Below are 12,752 nucleotides of genomic sequence, written 5' to 3'. Positions count from 1 at the left end.
TTATGCTCACTTTTATAGTGTTGATTGATGAATTGGGGGGTGGGACGTATAGATGTTAACAGTAGATTCTACTACATACTCTATTATTGCCGTCAATGTTTAGAAAATTTAAGATTTGATTTGGCCAAGCTGCTCTTGTATTAGTTGGGCCTTCAGGAGCTGCAGGGGCAGAATAAGATGTGGACTGAGTCATGCAAAATGGTTCATTTAGGGTGCGCTTGGTTTCCATTCCCCTTGTAAAAGGAAAATAAATCAATCGTGTCTTAAACACATGTTTCCTCCTATATCGCCTCTTTGATAGTATGAAGAAAAAAAACTCGATCCGCGGTGGCTAGACAGCCCCCGGATATTCCGGCTTAAGAAGACGACCTTCTCACAGTCAACAACCTGCTCCTTTTAGAGGAAATAATGAGTCAAATACCAAATTTTGACTCTTCAATTGTTGAAAGTTGATTCTTTTTACGGAAGCACTTGGCTCCCAAGTCAACGGGGTCAAATGAACCAATTGACCTTATGCTTGTTATATCTAGGCAAATTTTGTGGCGATTCTTTCTTCAAGGGCGTGTTGAAAGGCCCCAATGGCCCTGTTCGGCTGGTGCCATAATTTTACTGTTTATGGCAGATTTTCTCTCACAGATTCATCCAGATTCATCTAGATTTTCTCACGGCTGAAAGTTAATGTTTGAAGTTAATTTAGCTGCTTGAAAATGGATTAGGTGATACAGAATGTGTACTCACTAGTCTTAAAAGAAGCTTTAGTCTTTGCCAACCGAAAATGCCTTTGTTGTGTGTTCCTGTATATGCATAATCTGTCCCATTTGTAACCTAGCATTATGCTGTCTTGAAGCTCAATGTCTCATTTTCTCAGGTAAAAAGATAAAAAAACTGAACTGTCCAGTAAAAAAAATATATTCAAACATCGTAAACATTCTCTATCATGTCACTAAAATGAAATATGAAACTTGTTGATATTCTTTGTTTAACCATATTTGCCAAAAGAAAGTGTCTACTTGTGAATCAGGATTCTGACTCGATGGATGCACCTGCAATATTAAATTTGAACTGGGATAAATAGGCTGATGAATTCTGAATTATTTCTAGAAGTGCTTTAAATTTGAACTGGGATAAATTGGCTGATCAATTCTGAATTATTTCTAGGAGTACTTTAGGTCGTACTGCAACCCTGGTCATCCAAAGGGAGCAAGTGTCTGTATATAGTGAAGGCCTGATTTCCTTTCAAAACAATTTGCTTGGGCCAACCTGCTCTGCTAATATTCTCTCATTGTGTGTCTCTTTCAGGATGGGCTCGTCGGTAGACTCACCAAACATGCATGATGCATGTAATGGATTAGTCAAAATTTCAAACTGCAATAATTGGCCCAAGCATAAACTGCCAACCAACCTCACCCAATCCAAACCTCGAAATCTAGCATGTAGGGAAGCAGAGGCCTTTCACTTTCAAATCACACCGGTCTGCAAGGTTCAGTAGATGGATAAACAAGAAACCCCATTGCATGTTTTGAAGGACATTTTATTGCACTTGTGTGAACCGAAAAATGTGGGTAAAAATCCATTTTTCTTTTTTAAAAAAGCATTCATTTTGTTAGCTTGTTGAATATTTGAGATATCTTGTTGGATACAAATATGGTGCGGATATTGCTCATCTTTTATCATACCAATCCCCTTATTTCTTTTTTCATACAAAAGTGGAACATATCTATTGTGAATTATTAGATTGTAGAAGAACACATCGCGATTTCCCACGCATATGTCATCTGATCCATATAGGATATTGTCTATCCCATTTCACCACAACTGATAACCAATAATTCTGTTTATTTATTTCCATATGTGATGTTACACTGCAGTAAACAAGTAGAAATTATTTCCACAAAATATTGTACCTATAGACTGAGGTCAAACTAACTAACATGCTGTACGTATGCACTTCAATTATGCTCACTTTTATAGTGTTGATTGATGAATTGGGGGTGGGACGTATAGATGTTAACAGTAGATTCTACTACATACTCTATTATTGCCGTCAATGTTTAGAAAATTTAAGATTTGATTTGGCCAAGCTGCTCTTGTATTAGTTGGGCCTTCAGGAGCTGCAGGGGCAGAATAAGATGTGGACTGAGTCATGCAAAATGGTTCATTTAGGGTGCGCTTGGTTTCCATTCCCCTTGTAAAAGGAAAATAAATCAATCGTGTCTTAAACACATGTTTCCTCCTATATCGCCTCTTTGATAGTATGAAGAAAAAAAACTCGATCCGCGGTGGCTAGACAGCCCCCGGATATTCCGGCTTAAGAAGACGACCTTCTCACAGTCAACAACCTGCTCCTTTTAGAGGAAATAATGAGTCAAATACCAAATTTTGACTCTTCAATTTGTTGAAAGTTGATTCTTTTTACGGAAGCACTTGGCTCCCAAGTCAACGGGGTCAAATGAACAATTGACCCTTATGCTTGTTATATCTAGGCAAATTTTGTGGCGATTCTTTCTTCAAGGGCCATTTTTCGCTCCTCCGATCCCAATTGCACCAAAATCGAATACGTTGCAGAGTTGACTTAGCGCTACAATCTGTCACAGCATTTTGATCCCCTAGTGGATAACAATTTTGATCTTTATATATTGGATCTTTATGAATTATTGAGGGGCATGATATGTCTGCCGAGTGCTGACTGCTGGGCATAGCTAGTAGCAGCCGGTGTCAAGTCATACTGGGGCCCAAGATTCATTTTGCCTGGGTACTAAGCCAATCTTGAAGTTGTGGTTTGCAGCTAGCTAACTGAACTTTTGTCAAAGAGCCACGTCGTCCAGCTCAAAAGTTTTGTCTCTCGTGTCAGCCACATAAGCAGACAGCGATCATTTTGCACACATAGTTTATTTAGCAAAATAATTGTACTTTGGTAGGGACAGTACAGATGCTAGTACCATCCATATATACAGGAGAAGCTAGTTTGTATCCACTCTTATCCTGAAAAAGACTACCATTCTAGCTGTGTCTTAAGTCAAACCATCGTAATTAAATTGATATTAATGTTTTATACTAAATTAGTAGCATTAACTTTTCTCAAAATGTATTTCATAGTATATCTATTTTGTATCATAAATGTCGATATTTTCTCCATAAACTTAGTGAAACTAGGATAGTTTAACTTTTGACAGATAGACTATATATGATCCCTGATATATTGCAAATTAAAAGTGGTTATTATCTTGTGTTTTATTTTGCAATACACAAAATAGATGCTTACGTACACGCACATATTCTACCTCCACGAACGTCTTTGTGATATTTTGGTGAAAACAACAGAAACCCCCTTCCAGACGAGTAACTCAACCCAGATGGACACGATCCAACACAAGAAACCTAACCAACTTTTTTTTAGAATCTGGAGGGGCTTTGGCCCCTACAGTATTTATTAAAAACAGAAAGGAACAAAGTGCAAAATTAGTTCAAGAAACAAAGAAAGAAGAACCTAGCCATTTGAGTTAGGCTCAGGAAACGGTCATGCTCTTTGTTGTGTACATAATCCGGGCTGGATTGTTCTCATAGATAGAAGAGACATGTGGCCTTACACGTACTCCATTTGAAGACGTCGTATGCATGATTGGTCATTGCTAATAAGGAGCAGTTGTGTCGCCATCAGTGGGGAACCGTCTTCAGGTTTGAGCCGGTGGTGGTAGTGCTACTCGTACCCCACAATGTGGCTGTCTGGCCATGAAAACGAAAACGACTCATGAGGAATCTTGAACCCTGAATGAATGAAAAAGATGGCCACTATATAATTTCCTGAATATATGCATGCCACGTATTTTTTTTCTAACCTGATATATTAGTAGTGCCACAATAATGCAATAATAAGGTGGAGCACATTATATTTTGCGTAGCATCGTAATAGCATTAGCAATGATATTCCTTATATCAACAAATGAATTGCAGATAAGAGAATATAATAAGGTGCCAGAGCTTGCTGAAGAAATTGGTAGTAGTAATGAGCAAAGTCAACCAAGCAGAATCACCAGTATTATTGAGAAAACAAACTTGCACTCATTTTAATATTTTTCCAGATCAGAGCGCGACATACGCATTGTATGTATTATTATTACTAGTTGAATTGGTTAATATAACTTTGTTTTAGGCTCCCCCCACCCACCACCTTCAACCGCTGCTACATATTCCATTTCAACTCTGAACTGAAGCACCTGCATCATCGACCATTCGACCCCTCTCAGAGAAAGGCATTCCAAAATCACTGCAGCTCCAACTCTCTGCCGGCCCATTTCTTGCACACAAATTCCAGCAGGCAAATTAAATCCACCACACCACACGCAGACACACACACGCACACACGCAGATCGAAGATGCTTCTTCCCAGGCACAGATTCTTCAAGTTCAGATCCTTGTAGTTGCAGCTGCACTGCAAACGGAACTCGCAGGATCTCATCAGCTAGCGAGCTAGCTCAACGTACCAGCTGATCTGATCAGAGAGAAGCGAAAATCTCCCCTCCCTCCCTTCGTTTCTTCCACACATAGTCGTCTTTAATTCCAGGTGACAGCAAGGGCAGGGACGAGCGAGGTCGACTGCTTGTTGGCTACTCAGGTACATACATATTCCCTGCACCGGCCGGTAGTTTTCCATCGTTTATCTATCCCTTCAATTCATTTCTCTGAATCTCTGTATTTATGTATCTATACCTCTCAAGCGCTGTATGACTGTGTCTGTGTGGCCTTGTCACTCACAGCACAGCTCGATCGATCGCGATCAGAAGGGACGCAGACGGTGGTGACTACCACGATTGGTGCCTGTTGCAGCTGCACGCGCGGGAAAAGAAAAAACTGAGGCAAAGTTGCTTGGAGGGAGGCATCCTCTTCCATCCATCCATCGGCCATACATCAGTACATCACTCAGCTTAGCCTGTCCTGGTGTCACCTCATCTCATTCTCATCTGCTGTGGCTTGTGGCTTCTGCCTTCTGCTGGTGTTGGTGTGTGCCTACCACCACGCACGGCACTTCCGTGTTCCGTCTCTGCTGCCTGCCACATATAACAGCCTGGTGTCGTCAGAGTCAGATGAGTGCACGGCCCTGCCGCTGCCTCGGCGCCGCGCACCACGCGCACGCGGGGGCCTCCTCCTCCTACGGGACGTCGTCGGCGTCCATGGCGCTGCGGACCGGCGCGGACGACTTCTCCTGCCTCAGCTGGCTCCTCTTCCGAGTCTTCGTCCTCTTCGCCTACGACGACAACCACTGCCACAACCTCCTCCCCGGCGCCCTCTAGCACAGCAGGCCGCCGAAAGCCCTTCCAGTTCTAGTTTGCTCTGCTGCTTCCATCCATCGATTAGGCTCCATATATACATACATATATACAAGCCAGACATATACTAGCTAACTAGCTAGGTTCTCTGCTTGGTGCAACTAAGTGCTGCTGCACTACCCAAAGTCCCAAACCAAGAAGGAAAGGAAATAAATTAAAGCTCCGTGGAGCTGACCATGTCGACGGCACGGCGGTGCGGCGGCCGGCGGCCGGAGAGGGCGGCGCGGGTGGGCGACAACGGATACGTCGAGACTGACCCCACCGGTCGCTATGGACGGGTACGCATGCATGTCCTTCTTCTTCTTTGCTTTCTCTTCCTTCTTCCAATTGGTGATTGAATAGACGAATATGCATGTTCTTGTCCCGTGTTGTAGTGAACTTCTCTTCTCTGCCTTTTCGTTCAAAATATGCATGTTCTTGCTCTTCAGATTTGGAATAGTAGCTAGCTTCTAATTGCTATTAGATACATGAACAACCTCGATCATCTTTTGAGGCAGCAAAATTTGGTAGATTGGTTATGAGTGTCGTCAGCGTCTAATCATGCTTGTTTTACTCTATTCACTATATTCTTGTCCTAGCTCTATTTTGTTATTAGCACTACCTTCTATAATTACTAGTAAAACTATAGTTATGCCATGTTTCCATCAACATTAATTAGGCTTGCTAGTATGTAGAGTTCATATATATTTCTAAGCATCTTGTTTAAGGATGGATTATTATTCCACAATAGTGATGTGCACATCCGAGCTACCTCTAAAACAGGGCACAATTATTGAGCCTTTTTCTTTTGCTTCCAATCCCCATTTGGCTTTTACTGCCTATAGGAGTATATAAACGAAGGAGCTGCACATCTTTTTTTTTTAATTTCAGTTTTTTTAATTACTGTACGTAAGTTAACTAGTACTACTCCGTATATTTGTCAAGGCATGTAAAAAAAAAGTAGTCTGACTTTTTTTCTCTCTTTGATGGAAATTAAACAATAAATTAAGCCTGTCCTTTTTCCCTGTATTGCAGTACAAAAGTACATCGTCCATTCGTCCTAACTTGTAACAGAAAAAATATTATAGGTGATCTTGTTTGCAGTAGCTAGCATCTCGCCTGTTGTACTTGATTGCCATAAAGTACAAACAATTAGCAGCATGAAAAGTTGAACCACCAGATACATCATTAAACATATATTTAGGCCAGAGATTGTATCTACAGCTCGTACATATTTTACTAATTTAATATTCAGTTGCTCAGATGGATTCACAAGATGGCATCATGCATGCATGTGTGAACAATTCTAAACTATTGCTGTTCATACTACAGAAGATGATGATGATAATAATACCAATAACACATATTCTATACTTGGTCAACTAGTGGATCATCATTAATTTTGAGATGGTGAAAGCCCTGTTTGTGTGATTATTCCACTTCCAATCAGAAAAGAGTGCCAACTTTTTATCCAGCGGTAGTCAGAGTAGGTGTTTGATTGGTATTTGAACTTTCCCAACTTGGATATGCTCAATGGTTAGCTTAGTTTTTCTTTCTCTTTTTCTTTCTTTCTTCCCATTGCATGCGTGTGTCAAGATGCCAATAATAAGATGCTTTGAAAGCTTCAGAAAGGATGTGCCGTTGCCGTGTCATGTCCTAGAGATATGCTTCAGAAAGGATGATGCCAATAGTAACAGTGTATGTATGTATTTTAGCATCAAAGTAGAATTCCTTCTTTTTTAGATAAAGACATCAGAGAAGAATATCATTACTAAATCGGTTCAAAAAAATAGAGTTCTTTCATTAAAAAAGAAGTGTTGCCACTTTTTCATCACTAATCTAAAAAACATGATATGCGAATAATCAATCCCGAGAGAGATATTATGAATAAAACGCTAATACTTACTAAAATCCATAATTCCCAAATCAAATTTGTTGCTAATTCAATGTACTTAATTTTGCACGTATATATGTCGACGTGGCGACACGTGTACATACATGCATATGGAACAGTTCGATGAGCTGCTGGGCAAAGGCGCCATGAAGTCGGTGTACCGGGGCTTCGACGAGGAGCGGGGCGTGGAGGTGGCGTGGAACCAGGCGAGCCTCGCCGGCGTGCTCCGTTCGCCGGACGCCGTGCAGCGCATGTACTCGGAGGTGCAGCTGCTGAGCTCGCTCCGGCACGACGGCATCATCGGCTTCCACGCCTCGTGGGTGGACGTGCCGGGCCGCAGCTTCAACTTCATCACGGAGCTCTTCTCCTCCGGCACGCTGCGCTCCTACCGGCTCCGGTACCCTCGGGTGAGCCTCCGCGCCGTCCGGTCGTGGGCGCGGCAGCTGCTCGGCGGCCTGGCCTACCTCCACGCGCGCGACCCACCGGTGATCCACCGCGACCTCAAGTGCGACAACATCTTCGTCAACGGGCACCAGGGGCAGGTGAAGATCGGCGACCTGGGCCTCGCCGCCGTGCTCGGCCGCCGTGGCGGGGCCGCGCACAGCGTCATCGGGACGCCCGAGTTCATGGCGCCCGAGATGTACGACGAGGAGTACGACGAGAGGGTTGACGTGTACGCGTTCGGGATGTGCATGCTGGAGATGCTCACCGTCGAGTACCCTTACAGCGAGTGCTCCAACCCGGCGCAGATCTACAAGAAGGTCACCGCCGGCAGGCTCCCCGACGCGTTCTACCGGGTGGACGACGACGACGCGCGCAGGTTCATCGGCCGCTGCCTCGTCCCCGCCGCCAACCGCCCGTCCGCCGCCGAGCTGCTGCTGGACCCTTTCCTCCTGGACGACCATGGTCACCGCCACCATGTCGCTGCTGCTGGCACGGTGCCAGTGCCGCCGCCACCGTTGCCAGCTGCTGTTGCTGCCGGCGCTCCGCCGCCCTCGACGTGTAGTAGCTCCGCCGACGATGTCGTCTCGGCGTCGTCGTCGTTGGACGATGACGAGGGCGAGCATCAGGAGCCACAACATCCGCCGCCGCCCAGGAATGACATGACCATCACCGGGAAGCTGAACGTGGAGGAGGACACCATCTTCCTGAAGGTTCAGATCGCCGACGAGGCGTCGGGGCACGCGCGCAACATCTACTTCCCGTTCGACATGGCGAGCGACACGGCGGCGGAGGTGGCGCAGGAGATGGTGAAGGAGCTGGACATCGCGGACCGGGACGCGTCGGAGATCGCCGCCATGATCCAGGAGGAGATCGGCAGGCTGCTGCCGGGGCGAGCGCAGCAGCACGAGTACACGTACGTGGAACGTGACGACGATGACGAAAACGACGAGGAGCGGCCTCCTCCGTTCTGCTACCTCTCCTCGTCTCCCGCCTCCTCACATGGCTCTCACTGTGGGGTGGGGCCCTACGCCTTCTCTGGCCCACGTGGCGGTGGCTGCTGGTCCAAAGGTAACCGCTTGCATCCTTCAATCCTTCGGTATTTGACATGACCAACTTTAATTTATCGAATTTAGAGTTATTTAAGGCTTCAGTCCCAAACCTTTGGCTAGAAAATGCCTTTTACAAATTGAATCTTGTTTGAATGTTACAAATTGAATTTGAATGATTGAATTTAATTGGAGGGTATTTGTTTTCGAAAAGTAGAACTTTTTCTATAAAAAATCTTCATATATCATGCCACTAGAGGGATTAGCCGAGTAGTAGTACATTTTGAGATTTTGTGTGCCTGATCTTGAATTATTTAGCCTCCAAGTTTAGTAAGGTTTGGTCGAAACATATCAAAACGCACATGTCATTCGTGTATGTATGACATATCCTATAGGGCATCTTTGTTCACGCCCCTTTGGAACGTAGGAATTTTACAAGAATTATAAAAGAATTTCACATGTTTCAGTTTATTTTTCACAGAAAAAACACAGGAATAGAAAAAAAAAAAATCCCGTGTTCCAAAGTGGCCTCAACTGCTTTTGTACCTATGTGGGCGCCTAAGTGTAGTGCATGACGTACGCAACCCATGAGTTGGACCTGCGCCGAAATGTTGACTATGGCGCCTCTGGTTCAGGTCCTTTTCATTTTTTTTGGACCGCATGCAGCAGTCGTACCACCGTACGTGCAGGCGCATGCATACACGTACTCGGCATCAACGGTCCCCAAATGCCTGCCGACATCTCTTTTGTTTGTTGTCCACGTAGGCATGATCACGACTTATATTTGGCGTTGTGGTGCTATATAGTCCTTCTATTTTAAATTATAAATCATTCTGATTTTGTAGACATATAGACATACACCTTGTTCGCTGATACTGAAATTTGACTCATGCTGATGCTTATGTCGAAATGTTGTGAGAGAAAATATTGTTTAATGGCTGAAAAGTAGTTCTAAATAAGCTCAAGCAAACGTGGCCATAGAAAAACAATTTACTTAAAATAGTTTAGAATCGAGAGAGTACCTGTTATAGCCTAGTGCCTGCCTACTCGCTATGCTTTGCACGGGAGAGTACTGTGACAATGAGCCTTGACACGTGTGCATTCTTGTGCAAAAAAACTTTGTTGGTGTAGATCATCATCACTGGTACGCTTTAAGCGACGACGATGACATGAGCTCCGTGCACTCCGGTAAGTACTCTCCTCTGCATTACGCCTCAGGTGCCGACGAGGCGGAGCTCATGCCCGGCTGCTGCACCGGCAGCGGCTCATCCAAGACAAGGTTCGGTGGCGGCGGTGGCAGCAGCTCCGCCGCCGTTCAGCTCGCGCGGCAGCTGCAGCGGCAGTGCAGCATGTCGCCGCAGCACCAGCACGCCGGGCGGCCGCGGCGGCGGGAGGACGACGACGGGACCAGCCGGCGGAGGAGGATGACGCGGAACCGGTCGATGGTGGACATGCGGAGCCAGCTGCTGCACCGGACGCTGGTGGAGGAGCTCAACCGCCGCCTCTTCTTCAACACCGTCGGCGCCGTCGAGAACATCGGCTTCCGCGCGCCCACCACCACCTCGCCCTCCGCCTCGTCGTCGTCCGCGTCCGCGGCCGCGCGTGGTGGCCTTGACCGCGGCATCAGGAGATCATCAGGCGGCAAGCAGCAGCTGGACGATAAGCAGCAGTACTTCATCCTTTAGTTCCAGCAGTATGTCCGATCGAGTTTTTGTGTTTTTTTTAGCCATTGCGTGGGATGAAAGTACTGTATGTACATACATGCAGCTGGGGAAAATGGCTAATGAGAACTGGTTCGGTTCACCCATGCAAGCAAAAATATGTGTATATATTTTCAAGAGCATAGGCTTAGCATGCCACTGCTAAGGTTTTTACAAACTTGCAACATATAGGCTGTGACTCTGTACATATTACTGTTCCGGAAGTACCTATAAGTTCTTTTCTAAATTAAATTCCCCGTATACCATAAAAAATATAGTGCTCCCCTTATATCAATATAGACCGATTTGTATACTTAATGTCATTTTAAGATTTTTACAAAAGCTGTGACTAACAAACTGACAAGACTATATGGAAGAAACATTTTTAAAAGAGCAGTGATGTTAGATGAAACAATTCATGAATTACATAAAAAGAAAAAAAATGCCCTATAAAGCATAATGGGCCTGACGGCCCAACATCACAGCCGGAGGCTTGAGTATACATGAGTAACAAGCAGCCTTTTCTTATAAAAAAAAGAGCAGCCTAATAACAGCCCACACATTGACATTCGCTACTCTCTACGACTCTACCGGTGGCAGGCTAATATTTATGTCTTATTTGACATCGACTTTAATATTTATGTCATGTATGACACTGTTGTTAATTGGACTGTATAGCAGCACCCCTACAGTCAATTTGATTTTGTCCCAGCTTGGATTCTTAGCACAACAATGAAACTTTTTTCACCAACTGTGTCATTTGTTTCACAAATATGTAAATGTCACGTTCTCATTTTGTTTCCACATCAATGGCAAGATTTATCTTCTCTGTAGTCCCAGTTGGCAAAACGAAGCATACATGATTGGTAAATATAAGAACATTTTTGTAGCATAGACAAATGAGGATCACAATATATTGTAATAATAATATATAATAATAATAATATATATCATCAACCATCACACAACTATAACAAGTTGAAGTGTTGAACACAGCTTGATTCCATAGATGCAAATCAAATTTGTTATTTTCATATGAATTTTTGCAAAACGAGTTTGAATCTCAAATTTTGTCACAATGCATGTCTATAGATGCACTATTGGTATGCGTAGTTTCAAATTTTTTGAAAACTCCTAAGTATGGTTTTAATGGGGTTTTCACGGATTGCACTGAAGATGTGGTTTGCATTGAATATTTTGCCGGTTCAATAGCACATTTCAACAAATCAAAGCCAATACATGAGGCCAACATCTGGCATATGTTCAACACAGCTTGATTACAGAGAACATGTTCAACACAGCTAGGTTCAATAGTACATGTTCAATAAAGCCAATACATAAGCCCAACATCGGGCCCAACACATAGTTGACAAACTGATCTGAAACACAACATAAGAAGTCCAAGCATGATTCACCAGATTCAGTAAAAGGTAATAAGTAGGTATAACTAAGCACAAAAGCACATGCTGATCACTATTGTGCTCACTTCAGAGCTAGAACGATCAAGTTTCTTTGCTTCTAATGGCCATTGCAGGTCTGTGAAATAGCCTTAATTTTAGCTTGCTTTTTCATTGGGCCTTAACACCCATCATTAAAAGGGGCACTCCTGAGTTCTTGCTTTGGTGGTCTCTATCTTCTTTGGTGGTCCTCTGCATAATAAGCAACAAAAAAAAATCCCATATGAAGCTAGATAGAATGGACCAACAAAATCAAAAACCAAAATTTGCAGGACCTAACATCACACCAGTTGGAGGCTTGAGTACAAAAGATTAACAAGCTGGGTGTTTTAATTAGCACCCATGGCTAGCCGTGTAGCTCACAAATTGCTTACTTTTTGGTAGTGGAAGCAGGCGGATGCCATTCCCCTGTTGCGCGCTTCGCGATGCCGGCGTTGGAGAGCATGGCCCAGAGGTGCGTGATGAACTCCCCCGCCTTTGGCCAGGTGCTCGATGTGTGCCTCCGCGTTGTCGGACGGCGCGACGTACAGGATTGTTTCCGCCCAGAACTCTGCAATGAACCTCCAGCGTACCTTGTCGTCATGGATCATCTCCAGTTGTCATCCCAGCTCAACACCCTTGTGAAAGGTCGTCTGCTGCTCACGCTGGTGCGGTAGCGGTAGCTCTCGCATCTTGGTGTGCTTCTCCTTTTCTTCTATAGGCGTTATTCCTAGTGCACCCTGTGCTTCCTGCAAGACTCTTTGAAACACTTGTTTGGTGGTCAGGCTGTGCTCCGGGAGGAACTCCGGAAGAAAGGCCACTAGGTAGGCGCAGTATCTTGACAATGTTGTGGCAACTTCATGGAAAGTGTCGGTGTCGGCTAATCGGGGGAACCCTTCCTGCTGATCACAATGGCGCAGTGACATGTC

The 12,752-nt window shown here is 44.5% G+C and overlaps 1 protein-coding gene across 2 annotated transcripts; it reads left to right on the top strand.

Annotated features, from left to right (window-relative positions):
* The first annotated feature begins 4,856 nt into the window (after positions 1–4,856).
* Positions 4,857–10,660, top strand: LOC136483436 (probable serine/threonine-protein kinase WNK8). Of its 2 annotated transcripts, none has more exons than XM_066480517.1 (3): positions 4,857–5,602; positions 7,317–8,709; positions 9,906–10,660. In XM_066480517.1, the coding sequence occupies exons 1-3, from the start codon at positions 5,501–5,503 to the stop codon at positions 10,370–10,372; spliced, it is 1,962 nt and encodes a 653-aa protein (XP_066336614.1). In that variant the 5' UTR covers positions 4,857–5,500; the 3' UTR covers positions 10,373–10,660. The 2 variants fall into 2 exon arrangements, with proteins under 2 accessions (XP_066336614.1, XP_066336613.1); XM_066480516.1 differs by having other exon boundaries at positions 4,866–5,602; positions 9,819–10,660.
* Positions 10,661–12,752: the final 2,092 nt, after the last annotated feature.

This window comes from Miscanthus floridulus, chromosome 9, assembly GCF_019320115.1.
Source record: "Miscanthus floridulus cultivar M001 chromosome 9, ASM1932011v1, whole genome shotgun sequence".
Lineage (NCBI taxonomy): Eukaryota > Viridiplantae > Streptophyta > Magnoliopsida > Poales > Poaceae > Miscanthus > Miscanthus floridulus.
Note: the sequence above shows the minus strand (reverse complement) of the source record. Positions and strands in the feature narration are given on the sequence as shown.